This window comes from Haemaphysalis longicornis, unplaced genomic scaffold, assembly GCF_048455015.1.
Source record: "Haemaphysalis longicornis isolate Haplotype H1 unplaced genomic scaffold, Haemaphysalis longicornis Haplotype H1 scaffold_9, whole genome shotgun sequence".
In the NCBI taxonomy this organism is placed as follows: domain Eukaryota; kingdom Metazoa; phylum Arthropoda; class Arachnida; order Ixodida; family Ixodidae; genus Haemaphysalis; species Haemaphysalis longicornis.
The window spans coordinates 55814194-55831137 of NW_027526460.1; the positions used below are offsets into that span (position 1 = coordinate 55814194).

At 48.0% G+C, this 16944-nt stretch overlaps 1 protein-coding gene across 1 annotated transcript; it reads left to right on the top strand.

Annotated features, from left to right (window-relative positions):
* Nucleotides 1–556: 556 nt before the first annotated feature.
* Nucleotides 557–14365, top strand: LOC144153911 (uncharacterized). The gene is made up of 7 exons (XM_077685669.1): nucleotides 557–1395; nucleotides 6634–6719; nucleotides 8495–8560; nucleotides 8685–8717; nucleotides 10256–10366; nucleotides 11243–11284; nucleotides 12484–14365. Exons 1-7 carry the CDS (start codon nucleotides 1323–1325, stop codon nucleotides 12514–12516), a joined length of 444 nt encoding a protein of 147 aa, XP_077541795.1. The 5' UTR covers nucleotides 557–1322; the 3' UTR covers nucleotides 12517–14365.
* Nucleotides 14366–16944: the final 2579 nt, after the last annotated feature.

Sequence of the window (16944 nt, forward strand, 5' to 3'; positions counted from 1 at the left end):
AAAGCGGACTGCCCTTCACTTTTGTTCGGGTCCACTCATTTGCACAAGCGCGTCTCGCAACGAGCGCCAGTCCCCTCAGCGTAAACAAAGCACAAAAAGCCGAGCGCTCATGCTCCTCTGTCCGAACCTGACGTCGGCGTCCGGCCGAAACAAAAAGCCTGTCTGTTCACGCGGGAAAAACAAAAGTAAAACACACCCCTGCGGCACCCAGCCGTGGTGAGATTACGTCGTGGGGCGAGAGGGAAGAAAAATAAAGCCAGGAGAGGTGGCGGTCACGCGCTACCAACGACGCGTTTCGTGGCAACAAAATGTACAGAACTGCGGTAACGGAGGAGTCATAAAAGGAGATGAAAATTAATGGGCGGAAGGCGCAAAAAAAGAAGCAGTAAAGTGCTCGCAGTATATTGCCTCATGCCTGGCACCCCTTCCACCTGGATTTCCCCTTCCTTCTCGTCCGGGGGAGTCCTCAAACACCCGTTGGCGCTCCGGCTTACACCCCCTCCTCCTCCCACTTCTACGAAAAATCGCGCCCGTCAAATCGTCCGTGGACCTCGGGACCGCCAGGTCGCTTAGGTCGCAACGCTCTTCGGTCAGCACCAGACGGAAGCGGTCACATCGGAGGTTGATTTCGGACGCGAGCACTCTCAATCAACTGGATTTTTGCAAGCGATGTTTTAGTTGACGTTTGCTTTCTTGCTTTTTAGCTTGTTCCCTTTTCCTTATCCCTGAAAGACATGCAGTTGCACTACGAAAGTGTAGCGCGTCGTCGATGAAGACGTAACGATCCTTATCAACCTGCAGCTTTAAGAGAACTTCTTCCCTTTCGGACTTCCGACGAACGACGACTGAACTTTTCGATCGACCAATCACCCGTGGGCGGTCAAAGCGACTTTCAAGGAGGGAGTGAAGAACGCGCATTTCATCCAGACATCTCTGACGTGTCTTCTTTGCCACGAGGTACAATCACCGATCGGCTAGAAGGCCCCAACCTCCTGGTAAAGCTCCTTAAAACAGAGTGAGGGAAAACATCTTGTTACTTGCTGTGCTGCGACTGAGCGTTGGTTCTGACTGTCTCCAAGAAGAAGTGGGGATTTGGTGGTTGCACTCCTGCGAAATTGAAGCACTTGCGGCTTGGAAATTGTGTGGGGCAAGGAGACTCGTTCCCCGCGCCTGCGAGCAACCGGAAGCTTTTGTAATGCTCCATACTGAAGTCATCTGCCGGACGAGCACAAGACCTGCCGCCTGCGCTGACGGAGGGTTCAACTAACCGGCGGGGGGCCGGCGTGGCCGGCTTCGTCTTCGGAAGCGGGAAAGCCGTCGCAATGGAAGGCGCAACAGGAATACTGTCACGAAGGAAGGCGGCAGTCATCGGAGGAGCCCTGTTGTGGACTGTCGGTAGGACTTTCTTTTCTATGCTGTCTTTTGCCATAAAATATGACGTTTGCATGTCTTTTAGGTAAAACTTATCCGTTAGTCAATCGACCAGATTTAGGGGACATCCCAAGGTGGAGTAAGTTTCTGCGAAGGAAAGTTCGACATCCTCCTCACTGCAGCCATGCGGCTACAAAGGAAAGCTATGCAGCTTTCTCAGAAACTTTGCAGTTGAAGAAAAATTCGCCCTGGTCCAGAAAACTGGTCCGGTTAAGCGGTGGTCCCGGATCCTGGACCAAGACGAATTTTTCTTCAACTGCGAAGTTTCTGAGAAAGCTGTATAGCTTTCCTTTGTAGCCGCATGGCTGCACTGAGGTGGATGTCGAACTTTCCTTCGCAGTATCCGTTAGTCAGGTAATCTTCATCTTCATATTCATCATGAGCCACGAAATAATGACCGGGATTACGATACAGCTATCACGAGAAATAGTGGCGGATAAGAGAGAAGATAGTGATGCAGCGTGACACGCCGTTGTTCATCTTTGAACGCGGTACTTGTCCATCAGTCCTCTTCAGAGACAGTGATGCGCAGCCGAGAGGAGGGAGGCGTGGAATTCTGGTACCTCTCCACACGCGGTACAATGGCGTGTCATCTCCTCCCGGCTGAAGGTGGGAGCTTATGTAGGGGGAAGGTGTGTGTGTGTGTGCGTGCGCGGATCCAAATACAGTAAACTCTCACTATGACGAAATCACATTATTCAAACTCTTGCATCATTCAAAGTCTTGGGAGTCCCAACTGCGGTGCAGGGAGGGCGAATAATCAGCGTTTTTAACAAAGTATCGCTTATAACGAAGTCAGTTTCCGGCCCGTCCTGAGGACATTGTCATAACGAAGGTGTTACATCCATAGCACATCGTCGTGGTTTGCGTTATCTTTTTTTAGGTCGGTAAAGTGACCCATGCTTGGCTCCAGCTAAAGGTTGTTGACACGTGCGGAGTCACGCCACCGCAATTTAATCTGGTAGTCATATATACCGCTGTGGTGGGGCGGCGGGCTAAGGTGTGCACGTGATCACGAGTTCAGCTTCATTCCGCGTAAAGTAGGTATTTGAGATGAACCTTGCTTATACCCTCCAATATATTTGCCACTTGTATACGCTTTAGATTGGGTGATCACACAGGCCTCCACTACAACCAATTTCCACTCCTAATTTTCAGTCACAGAAAGAGTAAGAAAAATGTAGTAGCAGCAGAAAAGACGAATGAGTTCTCCTCGGCAGTACTAGCAATAAAGAAAGAGCGTGTAAATAGCGAACACATTTCATGAAGGTGGCGCTTCCCTTTTATTGGGAATAAAACTAATTGCACGTCAAGCAGCGTGTGCGGGTTGATGACGGTGGAGCTCAAAGCGTAACGTTAGGTCTAAAAGTTTCAATGACGCATATATCACGTGTCATTGAAATGTGCCATTATGAGACATTATGTATCATATATATGACGAATAAGGTGGCAAGGGCATACCCCTGCGACACAGAGATTTGTGGGAACGTTCATTGCTGCCCGCTTAATTGTTAGTTATGTACAGTCTTTGCGAAAATTTTCTAGGTCAAGCCCGGCTTCTGGACCTTAAAGAATATAATGTACTATAAGCTCAAAGGAGTACTGATACCAACTTTCGATTTCTAGATACTGATGTGGTTCGCTTGATAAAGCTGCAAAGTTGCCTTCCTCTGATTATGGGCTTCAATCGTCGCTTGGAACCAATTTTAAACGGATATTACTGCCGCAGTTTTGAGAGACACAGAAGCGCCCGGCTCAGCCGCTCTGGGACGTAAGTACCGCCGGTGGAGGGGTGTGACGTCGGAGCGTCCTGCTGGTCTAACTTGGAGTGGTCTGTGCCTTCCCTCTCAGCGAGCGACACGCATATCAGTCGGCACGAACCCGATAACTACACAAATGTTGAATTCGTTTGGCAGACACGTTCCAATGACAGATCGGGAGCAACCAAATCCTGTTCCAATGGCAGATCGGGAGCGTCGTCGCAGCCGGTATCGTTCCGTGGAGCAGGAAAAGTTGCTCTCCCGAAATCGGCGGAGTCGGCCGGAATTCGCGGGGGGCCCTGTCTTCTTTCGTGACATCACCGCCACCCGCTTTCGCTCACTCTTTTCGAATCGCCATGGCACCCGCTTCGGCGAATAGCACGCATTCTGAACGGGAAAATAGAGGCCGTGCGCCGTGTCGCGTCATGCTTGCTACTTAATTAGCGAAACCGAGTGCAACAGCCGAAACTCGGAATCAAGTGGCGAAGAGCCCAGCTGGATTGGCGACTAGGTGGACATGGCGTTTGTTTTTGTTCATTTGTTTGTTTGTTTTTCGGCCGCCTGAGGAAAGGCCCATGAAACTTTCGTCCCGGGCGCCGTTGGACGCCGTCGAGGCTACTTAAGTTCTTTCATCGGCAAAAAAGCCTATGAAAGAACTTTAGTTGAGACCCGGCAAAAAGAAAACGCTTGCAGCCAAGCAGACATTTTTGAAAGGTCCCGACGTAAAAGCTGCCGGTAAATTCCTGTTCCCGTCATGCCTCGGCGTTTTGTTTGCTCCCGATCTACCGTTGGAATTGAACAGAAGTAAACATTTTGGTTTGGTTCTGGTGTCTTTTGTCCTGTTTCGCCCCGCCGGCCGCCACTCTGGACAGTTTCAGACCGCCTTAATGCGGTGGAACTAATCTTTAATTGAGATAGGGGGAGAGCGACGTCGGAAAAGGTCGCCTTCTGACCTGGACAGAAAATGTGACGTCATGGCCGCCGTAGAGCCCCCGCGCTTGCTCCCGGGCTCTCAACAGCTGAAACCTGAAGTGATGCCGTAAATGGCGCTGTTTTTCATAATCGGCAGCAGTTTGACCACTCTTAACTCGTGCGTTATGTTTTATGGGTTAATATGGACACATCGGGCCCAAAAAACCGAAATGCACAAATTTAGTGTCACTCCTTCTTCCTTTAACCGTGACCAAATTATTTCATGTCAATAAGAAAGACACTGGATTTTTTCTAGGTTTCCAGCATCAAAAGTTTCAGCCTCCCTCGAGACGTAAGCTTGTACATTGAATTTTCTGCAGCCCATGCACTTTCGGGATGGCCTAGAAAATTTTGGAAAAGGCTGTGCATGTTCAAATTACTCATGCGGGCCTGAGCACATGTCTTTTAACACACATTTCTAAGTCGCCTGAAATTCGAGAACTTTTTATCTACCGGGAGTGAGCAGCGGCATCAGCTCGCAGCTTTCTGGACTGAGAATAGGCCACCATCCTTAATGTTCTTTTAAGTGAAGCTTTCAATGTCTCACTGATGGCGATAAATGTCACGCCAAAACGCACTCCAGGAAAGCCAACTTTACAGAGTGGGTTACTTTCACAAAACGATGATGATGATAAGCAAAGGCACATCAACCGCCTCAAAAGAAAAAAAAAAGCGCTTCCCGTGGTCGGACTCGAACCTGGGTCCCTCGCGTTATGAAGTCGACGTCTGCCCGATTGCGCCATTCCCACACGGTCGAAGCAGTTTGGATTTTGTACTTTGACTTTGACTCAGATTACACGGAGGAATTACCGTATTTACTCGATTCTAAGCACTCCCCCCCCCCCCCCCCCCACGCTTTACTTTGGGGGGAAAATTGGAAAAAAATGTTTGCATGAGAATCTAAGCACCCATTTTTCTAAGCAACCATCGCAAGGTGTATTTCAGACGCGTGGAAGCGGTCTCGAGTTGATGTTGTGGCCAAGTAATTTATGAAGTTTTCAATTACAAACCACTTCACCGGAAACGAAGACGAGCTGCTTGCGGATGCTGAAAGCGGCAGTCCAAGCGGCGCAACGGACACGAATGGTAGTGAAGGTGACTGGGTATCATACGTAAGCGGTAGGTTCACTGCCTGTACCTATTTCAACATGAAAGTGTTTTATCCCCGGATAAACAAACATTTCAATGACGTCATTTCCGTCACGGAAGGGACGCCAGCTCAACGAAGCAAGCGGCCTGTAAAGGGTGCACTCCTGCACACAGGGTCTTCTTGCGGGGAAGCAACCTTTAGTAATAAAGCGTACGTTTTACTTAGGGTTGTTTGCTTTTGGGTTTGATATTTTAACACGAAGGTGTTTTATGCCGGGATACACGAAGATTTTATTGACGTCATATCCGTCACGGAAATGACGCCAGTACACCTTTGCCGAAGCGACCCGCCAGCAGGACGTCGCTCGCCAAGCACACCCACAAGATAGCCGCCGACCCTCAAATCATGTCCAGCTGCAGATTCCTCTGCACATTTCACTTTCGCGTTTTACCGATTCCTATGACGGAGGAATCAACCAGAGTTTTTTTTTTCTGTTGAATTTTGGCCAAATAAAACATTATTCCTTCCGCCCGTCTCGTCGGATTATGATCGCAAAACAAAAAAAAAAAGGTGGGGGGGAGGTAATTTAGATTTTTCCAGTCTAAGCACTCCCCTCACTTTAGGGCATCGCCATCACGGAAAAAAAAAGGGGGTTGCTTAGAATCGAGTAAATACGGTATATACTCTTTGCTCCGTCGGCCGTAGTCACTGGGGTTTAAAATTGTTTCTGTGGTTACCGGCACCGAATGCACGAATGCATGGGGACAGCGGCTGTATAATGGAACGGGCCATTAGGGCTCTCGCATTAAAATAGCCCGCATGTGCTGGCTTCACGGTTCAGCTGGCAACATTGAACGAGTGAGAAAATGTCGGCAATAATCAAAAACCGGCGAGGCGGCAACCGTCTACCTGTCGCGTGTGTTCGTGCAACCTTCGCATAATAATTTACGTTGCCACGGTGAATTGTATTTTGTTCCTTATACTACATGTGCAGTGAAGCAGTGAACAAAAATGGTTCGAAAAACTCTCACTGGGGTACCCGCAGTTCAAACTCCACTGATGTGAAGCAAGCCGTTCTAGGTTGTTACGAAGAACCAGTCTAATTCATATGCGAACGTGAGAGGTGTTATTATCGAACCAGCCCAAGGACGCCAATTCGATCCCGGCCGCGGTGGCCCATTTTCTGATAGAGACGAAAAACGACGGTCGTTAAAGATCATCAGGCTGTGCAAATTAATCCGGGGCCCTCCACTACGGCGTGCCTCACATCCTAGGTGTCGCTTCGGCGCGTTTGATCCCAAAAATTAAAAAAAAAAATGCCACTGCTGTGAAGAACTACGAGCATGCATTTGAGGCTCATTGTGTGTTTGTCCACCACAGCTGTCTTACTGATTGGACCTTCGACAGTGGAAGGTGCTAAAGGAGTCACTATCCTGGACTGCATAAGACAGGAGATTCCGGCAACGGTGAGTGACGAACGTTAGGACTGCCGCATATTCGCCGCTGTGCTTCTTTTTATTTGCGAGTATGCGATATACGTTAGAAAGGCGCACATGTGCTTAGTCAGGGGTAATGTCAAGCTCGGAAAGTGGCCGAACTTCTAGGTATTAGGACACAGAATTCTTTGGATGACATTTCTCGTTGTAGGGAGCGCGAAGCCACCTGGCGGGCTATACATCTAGCCAGTCATGACAGCTGTACCTGATCGAGAACTGCGTCTATTGCGAGACGGTCGAATGAAATGTTTTACCATTGCTGTGCTCCCTGTCACGATCAGAACGATTGTTTCGGCGGCGCCCGACACGAGAAGAGGTTCAAAACATAACGAATTCACAAGTTCGGGTGGGACAGCCAGTTTGTGCTAGGAATCAAACTCCTGTTTAGCTTTGTACCAAACCCATGTTGGGATTTGTGCTCTCGTACATGCATGCGTATGCACATTTGGGGAACAAAGCCCCGTTGTCAGCACTAGGGTTCAGATACAGGCCGCGCCGGTTATAATCACCACTGCGAACTCGGTTTTTTCTCGTGGAAGTCAAGCTGCGTGTTTCGTAAAGCAAGTTTTATGAGTTGCCATGGCGCGTGAGCGTAACAATGATGATACAAAGTCCAAATATCCAAACGGGGGACCGACTGAAAATTGCCACAGCAATATCTTTACTTAAACACAGTAAAAGCTTGTTAATTCAAACTCGGTTAATACGAACTTACGGGTAATTAAAACTGAAGCCCTGGTCCCGGCACAGCCCTGTATATATAAAAGGGGAAAAACACCCGATAATTCGAACTCGGTGGCATCCAGAACGGTTAATTCAAACTGGCATCCCCGGGTTTCATCGCTCCTCGCAGCACAAGTCGGTACAGAGTGATTACAATGAGTCGCAAATCCAGACTACCAAACTTACTGGAGATGCAAAAACAACAAAAGAATACAATAACTGAATGATCAATTAATCTCGTTCGCTGTTCGAGCTTCATGAACATGATGTACCAAGTCACCACCACAAACGTGTAGTTGCGCCTCATTCGCGGTAACGAGTCCAGAGGCGGCTGCTTTGCGTTCTGCCGGCGCAGTGTGGCGCGATGTCCATGCATTCTAGCACCAGCCCGATGATTCGAACAATTTTAAGGTCCCTTTGGAGTTCGAATTAACGAGCTTTTACGGTATACGGATGGTCTTCTGACCCACGCTAACGCCCTCAGTATGCCCAGATATTGCAAAAGTCCACGGTCGCTGTTTTTCGTTTTTTTTTTATTTCAAACGCCCCCTTTGGGACTGCTCATACAAAATATTTTCCTCAGAGAATCCTCATAACATCATAGTCGGGGACTTTCTCTTAAGTAGTGAAAACGCACAGCCCCTTCTTTCGACACTATAACTCATATAACAGCAATTCGAAATCGTCGCGATGTATTTTCGGAAATTTTAGCATTTTGTGCGGTGTTTGGAATGGCCATCCTCCCTCCCCCTGTAGAGCCGAATGAGTTCAACGACCAAGCAGCGGCAAATCAGCCCGTCTTTCTTGTTCTCATTCAATTTTTAAAAAGAAGTACCAGTTTTGCTGGCAAGGGCTCGTACGAAAATTCGCAATGTCTGTATAACACATTACACAGCGCATGTTCGCTGACTAAGTTCAGCTGTTTCCCTTCAAACACCCCCCTCCTCTATTCTCTCGTTCTGTATTTTGCTCAGTTAGTTTGCGTCCTCATATTTTGTCCTCATCGCCTTTGCTTTGGGCAGGTATCTCCGAAGTTCCAAGAATGCGTAGACAATGTAACCATCGGGAGCTTCTATAAATTCATGACCGTGAGTATTGCCTTCGTTTCCTTCTTCGAGAAAGAATGCACGCTTCCCGAAGTTTCACGTTGTAATCGACATTGCTGTCGCATTCGCCGTAGTACTATGCGTAACACTGCTTTTATGTTTGCAGGGTTTGCAGTGTATCCTAAGGCTCGCGAATGCAGTAAGTACAATACATCTTCCTGTCAGTAGCGGTTCCAGAGATTGGTTGTTGGGGGGGCGGGAATTTCGATACCGAAAAAAACAGGATTGTCCACAAACGTGTAACATTTTATTTCAACAATATTTATATATACTGTTTACAGATGAATTATGAACACTTCAATAACTCATATATACTCAACATAAACAACTGTACAAAGGCCTAAATTTTATATGAACATATAAAAATTTATTGCTTCTATTTATCAACTATTGTTCATACATGTGAAGAGAACATTAAACACTTTGGCATAAATGATTGCAGGTCATTGTAACAGCTTATTTGAGCAATAATTATTTATACACGTTACAGAACGGTATCGTGTGCTTGCTATTAGAGCTATATAAGAGCTGCATTTCTGATGGTCGCAACACGTTTTCGACCTCGCACAGGTTGTATTCAACCTCGCACACATGGGATGCTTAAAAAAATAAGAAGCTTAGAACCTCTTTTTTTGGGGGGGGGGGGGGGGGGGAATCGCCCCATTTCACCCCCCCCCCCCCCCCCCCCCTGGGACCACCACTGCTTCCTGTTGGTGTGCGGGAACATGGTGTTGGCGCATTTGAGAAGCGGTAGCAAGTAATGAAGGGCAATTTTCACCTGTAAACAAAAATGGGAAGTATACAATCAATGCACACTTCCGGTGCGCGCTTATGAGGCGAAAACTTGTGGCAGCACCACAGAAAATTTAGATCAGCGCATCAAGGCACTGAACGAAATTTTGTGTGTCATGCTCAGACGAACCTTGCGTCGTTGATAAGACGGTGAATTCAGCTGGAAGACAATCTGAGTGCAATAAAGAAAAGAAAGTAGAATCGAAACTTGTACACCTCAGTACTGCATCACTCTAATTCAACATATGGACCTGTTGTTGTACGTTGCCCACGAGTGTAGGCGGCCGCATAATTATGTAACTACTGCTAATCTAAATGCTGAATAAAGGATCGTTCTTTTTTTCTTTCAACGTGGAATGCTCCGTAGCACTATAGGGTGCCTCGATGCCAGCGCCGCCGCACAGGGTGGAGACACCCTCTGAACGGTCCCGTGCCGCCGCAATCGGGTCAACGTGCTTAACGCGTTGTTCTTTTCGTTTCCCGCGAGACCCAGCAACGCGAAACATATTAGATGATTTAAACTTCTCCAGTAAACCGTGTTGCGGTGATAATTTTAGCGCGGTTTCGATACAATGACTTGCTTCGGCGGTGAGCGAGTGACCCAAAATGGCGGCGCCAGCGTATACGTCTCTCCACCCTGTACGGCGAACACGTGAATCGAGGCACCCTACATAGCGCTGATGAATAGCTCCCCTTGTTGCCGCATAAAGAAGCAGAACTAGTTGCGCATGCACCGTCTCGCATCGGCAATAATTTAACACGGTGGTCTACGTAAACTTTGTGGCGTAAATTCTGCTGCACTTCTTTCCAACCCCCACACTTTGGCGTTATTGAAACGTGAAGCGTGTGCCATCCACCTCCCCCCTCCCACCCCCCATCCCACAGATCCGACCGGATCGCTTTGTCGACACCGCGCTGTTGTTCTCGGCGGTGGGTGACTTCAAGGGTACCCGGTTCGAGCTTGCAGTCGACAAGTGCGCCTCGCCGCCCATGCTGGTATATATATGTGCGCATGCGCGCGCTTTAAGGCCCTGTTTGCCTCCTTCTTCTCCTCTTTCCTTGTTCGTCCTTGATTGCTCGTACATACAAAAAGTGTGAGCGTGAAAAGGAGAGCACGAGCGATTTTGGGGGCAACTTGTATCCCAACTCTGAAAAGAGATATCGGACACTGCAATGGGTCTTTTTCTTCGGAGGTGCTTTTATCGGTTTGTGACACATCTATTTATCTCCAAGTCTGCTTCATAGTGGGTTACTCTGAAAGCGTTGCGTTGAAATGGCGGCCAACATATTTTAGAGGGTACCAGCATTATGTCCTGTGTATAACCGCATTCATATATTGGAGACTTCTCCTTAAATAACTTTTCAGCAGTGGGCGACAAATATGCGTCTTTTGCAAGTTATACAGATCATTTGCAGTGTTTTTTTTTTCACCGCGTGTATTCGAAGTTGGCTAAAAAAGCAATTAGATGAAGAAATCGGTCAGATATAAGAGAATAGTTAAATAAACAGTAATGACCTAAATGACAGTAAATATCCTCATGCAAAATACAGGTTCACTTCGTAGAACGACCCTCTATAATTTTTTCACTGATTGCCTTTTCATTCCCCCACCGGGCCGGTGTCGTCATCGTGTGCTTCTATCTTACGCATTGTAAAAAAAAAACCGTCGACTTAACGTTGCACCGGTGTGGTGAACCCTTATAGCTCTCGGAATATTATTACCACTGCTTTTTATTCAGGTGCAGTAATGGTTTAGCTTCCGCGCAACGTTTAAAAGAGGTCCCTCATGTGGCATCCTTTATACCCGCTGGACTTCCTGTTGTCTTCTTCAACACTCATTCCTCGCTTATTCCTCGTGTCTTCTTTCTTCAGGCGATCAAGTTTACCACCTGCCTCTTCAGCCGCTTTCAGGAGGTGAGGATGATTCGAGCTTGCCAATTTATTTTTCATTTATTTCACAATATGTGTTTGGCTACCTTGGAACGTCGCCACGTCGGAGTAAGGAGCATACTAGTTTTAACACAAACTTTCATTTAGTTAAGCTATATGATAAAGGAAACAGATGGAAAAGTGTGACTCAAAGCCACTTTCTCGCACTACTGATGTGGATGTAACTTGCACTATTTGAAAGACTGGCCACAGCCGGCCGAAGGTACCGGTAGCTCCAATAAACACGAATATAGAATTGTAATTGTGCATCTAGTTCCATTTGATTGCACCGCTACAAAGCTAGCATGCGGTCCACACACTGACTGCTTTGGTTTTTTTTAGCGAACCACCAATGTCCTCACACCTGACGTACTGTAGAGAGAAAGGATTTTCTCAGTAGACGCTACCTTCTTTTTCGGTTATAGCACCGTCCTTCAGAGCCGGTTGGAATTCACCTAGTTATCAAAAGCTGGCTCTTTCAAATAAAAAAGAATATGATGTGCCGTCGTGGTACTTTTTAACAACACAGACACAAGTAAAAAGCACGCACGGTGTTTACGCAACCCCCAACCCCCATCCACAATCACAACGTCCCTTTACGGGGAAAGGCACTGCCATGTCACCCACGCCCCAGTCAGGTGAGGAGGAGTAACGGATTTGGCAAACGCGCAAGTTATTCTTTTTCACATCTACATCGAAGACGATGGTGGACATAAAATGTTCCGACCGACGGGGAATTAACAGCGTCGCTGCAAAAAGTGGGCTTTGGCGACTGAAGTTCACATTCCTACATAGTTAACCGGAAATATATTTAAGAGAAGAGAAGGCAAGCGTGGCAGGGGGGCCGCAGAAAGTTAGATGAGCAGATGAGATCAAGAAGTTTGCGGGGATACATTGGTCGCAGTTAGCACAGAACCGGGATAAATGGAAAGAGAGAGAGAGAGAGAGAGAGAGAGAGAGAGAGAGAGAGAGAGAGAGAGAGAGAGAGAGAGAGAGAGAGAGAGAGAGAAACATCTTTGTTTGCTCTTCTGTAAAGGCAGATCCATGGGAGAGGCTTTTTACCTGCAGTGGGCATACATAGGCTGATGATGATGATCACAATTATATTGATGGTGATGATTACAATTAAGGAAATTCAGTTTACATCTACCCCTCTCTTTCTCTTACACTTTTTTCTCTTGCAGATCTGCAAAACGCGAGTGAAGAAACCAGGATAATGCTTCCTCCCACTGGCATCTCACTCCGTGCAGCCGGCTCTCTACCGCGCACTCGTCGTGCGAAGAAGAAGATCCAGACCACCAGAAGAGTGTGGCGCACTCCATGCAGTGGGCCACGTGCACTGCAGCCCCAAGACCCTAACGTGCCCGTGTTAACGCACACGCATTCGCAAGCAAACGTTGCGCCACTCTGCTTCCTCCTTAGTTTTCCCGTCGGGCCCGAATTCCGTTGACGTAGATGCTTTATTCGTTTACGCGCAGCGCGCTCAAAATAGTCGAGAGTGACGCGCCCTCGCGAAAACTCGGGAGTACTGAAGCAGAGATTATGCTGAATAATGTAGTTCTTCTGTGCTGCACTCAGTAACACCTTATCAATAAAATAGCGCATTGAATTAACGGGCTCGATTAGTGAGCGCAGACGTTTTTTTTTTTTTTTTTTTTTTTGAGCAAAGCTGTAGACCGGTAGGTTCCGACCTTACGTGTGTCCGTCGACAGAGCCGCTTCTTAGAATAAGAATTTCCGTCAACACGAATAGGGTGAAATGCTTCTCTCAATGTAATGTAGTCATCCCGGAAAAAAATCACACTGAAATTGGCCGCTAGGACTACTCTATCGTTACTCGTAGTTTCATATTACTTGTAGGAATTGGTAATTTCACAGCGAACCTGTAAACGTTGCAGAGGTGCCGGCTGCTGTCAACGCATGGTCGCCTACGGAGGGAATATGGTTACAGAAGACGGCTGTGTGCGTGTTTTTTATCATAACTCTCGCGAAAGAAATTGTGTGCAAAATGGCCGTTAAAGGGGCCCTGAAAGGCATTTTGAGCACACTAAATGAACTAGCGCAATCGCTAGATTGGGTCGCCAACGTCACCTGTGCCAAGTATTACTCTTTTACGCGCAGCGGAAAGCTCACACTTTTGTTGCAAAGTTTGTCGCTTTTTTCTCACCCTTCCCTTCGTGTTTTTGGACGCCGCCATCTTCACATGTCTACATCATCGATTCCCAGATGTTCGTCATGAGCTAGACATCCTGCTATTGGGCGGCTTTTTCACGCACTTCCGGCAAAGAGATGAGTCGTCTGCTCAGCGTCGGCTCGCCGGCTGATCTGCCAGCGGAGTGCCGGAGTGCTTTGACATTTTACGACAAACGAAACAAGTGTAAACAAACGCTTAACCGTTTGTATTGAATGCAACACGGCCATAACACGACGTGGATTTTATCTTACGTGAGTACGTACCATAAAGAAAGTCCCGTGGCACTTCTTTGGTGCAATCGCAGAGAACGCCCTGAGCCGAATGCCCGGGTTTGACGCGTACATTTTATTCAACTTCAAAACAATCCAGAGATGCGTTTCGAACGAACGCAACGTCACAACATGCGTTGCAAGTCTGAACCGCGATTGACAGACGATGGGTTGCCTCCTCCTGCCCGTCGTAAATACGGCACTCACCTCACACCCGGTTTGCGGGGACGAGCAGCAAGTCACAACTCTGGCGCGCAAGCGAGAAGGCTTTTAGCCAGGCACACTGCACATACCCCATGCGAGGTTGAGTGGTACGTCGTTCGAGAAAGATAATCCAGACCATGGGAAGCACTATCCACCCGCAGAAGTGCAATGTCGCATTTCATCGCGAAACGAACGCGTCCACAACACACAGGAGGCGATGCACACACACACACACACACAGCTTCGGTCGCTGCATTGGCTTAGCTGCAAGCTTCGTTCGGACAATCAGCGATGCTACGACGATACAGAGCTGCGTGAGGACGACGTGCTAACCACTTCACGTATTTAAAAACACAGGGGCAAAGAACTAGGTTCATCGGAAGCAAAAAATCTTTCCTCAATTATAGTGCCTGAAATATACTGGCTAGTGTGCCGAGTGCGGGCTCCAGGCGGGCGCCGGGAGCGATGTACGCGGCCGTCTGCCGCTTGGGGCGCTGCCGTGCGGGAGTGTGCGCGTTCGTCCGGCCCGAGCAGATCGCGCGGTTACCTCCGAGCTGCGTAGCAGACGGCAGCGGCAGAACTTTCCATTCCCGCTTGCGACGAAAGCGAGCGAAAGCGACGGGAATTCTGTCGCGCGACGAAAATTTGTCCCGACCATTCGACAAAAACGATCGTCCCGCGACAAAGCGACGGAATTCCTGCCGCTCTCACTCGCTTTCGTCGCAAGTGCGAACGGGCCTTTATGCGCAATCTCCGCCCCACATAAAACAAGCTCTTGCTTGTCGCCTGAGCATACGGTTGATATCTGACTACGTTACACTGTGCTTGCCAGTGTATTTAAATGATGTCACTAGGTTTGAAACGTACGCGCTCGGCGTGCAGCTTTGTAAACGCAAGCGGTTTCACATACGCACGCTATTTTGCTGCTAATAGAGTTTTAGTACAGCGTTTGTGGCCTTTGCATACGCTAAACGCTAAATTTTTGCGTCCCGCTACGTGACACCGCGATGGGAGTTTTAGTAGAGCGTCTCATCAGTTTTGCGTAGCGACACACTAATGCATACGGCGCCATCTGTCAAATGTTTTCCGAAATGTCTCGCCGGCTGATCTGCTAGCGGAGTGCCGGAGTGTTTGGACATTTTACGACTATCCAAACAAGTGCAAACAAACGCTTTCCCGTCAGTGTTGAATGCAACACATGGGTGCAGCTTGTCAGAACACGGGTTCTCGCTGATCGAGTGCAGCGTTGGTTTGCTCTTCGCCTTCACGTTCATCGCCGCTGATAAAGCGATCCGATCCGGCGCGTTTTGTGCACGGGTTCTGTGTCGGTTGAAAATGTCTTTTTTCACATGCCGCCGGTAGTAGGAATTACAACCACCGCAAAATAACACCCGGCACCAGCGGGGCCACATCTGAGACCGCGCTTTTTGGATAAACAGTGCGCGGTGCACCAAAGGGAACGAGCGCACGATTCTCCCCACGCGGCTGCGAGTGTTCGCCGCCGATACCAACTGCACCTACGTATACACCGCGAAAGGGCAAGGCCAGGCCGCACACATGCGGCCAGGTCATTCGTTCGCTTTTCCAGCCTGTGTCCATGGTGTCTACAGAGATGAAAAAGCCGAAAGAGCTGGCCCGTAGCAGACGGCAGTCTGTGGGAGCGCAATAGCGGAAGTACGTCACCGCTGAGGAGCGGAGCATCATGGGAGGGGAGGCCAACAGCGAAGAAACAGTTGAAAGGAGGAGGAAATACGGCGCGACGATAATTCGCGGTTTTTGATTTACGATTTCTCAGCTAATACTCATCGCTTTAACAAAATTCTTGCAGGAGGAGATTGCTAATACATTGCTTTATTTGGTTACATGTACATCCATGCATCGGCGGAAGGCATTTCAGGACCCCTTTAAGACTACGCTAACATCCCGCCGGGTTGCATATACTTTTTCTATAATCACGTATCTCACGGTGATGTTGTAAGTATTGTGGAATACCCGTCTGCAGAAAATCTACTCGGTACTGGAAGGGATCTAAACTTCGTTTTATGAAGCCGTAGCTTACCTATTGCTTTGTCTGTTCTTACTTGGTTTGCAGTAACCCTGTAAAATTGTCCTCACCATGTCCGCCTCCGCCACCTCCGCGAAAGTGGTGAGGACAATTTGTCAGTTTCGAACTCACTAATATTTTTGTTTGAGAACCAATACACCTCAAAACGAATCAAGCAGTCGTTCTTACCACGTGTGAAAGCTGATATAGTTAGTCTGAAAAAAAGCTCATATTATTCAGATACTAAGAAGCATAGGACTGTGCAGAACAATCCGAACAACCCGTTCTTTTTATTAGGCCGGTAAATTGGCCCTACATGGCAATAGAGGGAAGAAGGGGCTTATTGAGCGAGTTAGGACTTTCGAAATTCTTTGTCACTGATGAGTGCTTGCTCTTTACCGGTCAAACCAGGAGCGAGCCTCATTTTACGCCAGAAAAATTCGCTTTTGATTTCTACACCAACTCGGAACTCAAACAAACAAAATTGGCGTGCACATTTCGGTTGCTGTCAGTAGAGATAAAACGAGTAGGGGGCACGTAATGGAGTACCACGTAGGAAGTAGCTCAGTGGCTCAGTAGGTAGTTTAGACTAGCACTTATCTACACCAGCTGCAGATATTGTGAGCAAGAATGAAGTCTTTGCAGGATCAAGGTCAAGAAATTCTACAAGGGCGTGGCATGAAGTAGCTGGAAGATCGCTAACCTATAGGTTGTATTCACTGGGGACGCAGGCATGCAGGCAACCACTTAAGTGCACCGTCACTGGTTACGTCGGGCTCCGCGGGATGGCGGTACTTGTCCGTGCTAAGCACATAATGTGTGTTGGACGTTCCAAACTCTACCCCACCGAGCGCAAAAACAAAAAGCCTAGACTCCAATGTGAGTACGATTAATAGCATCTCTGTTGACACCACCGTTGAGAATAGGGTTGAAAC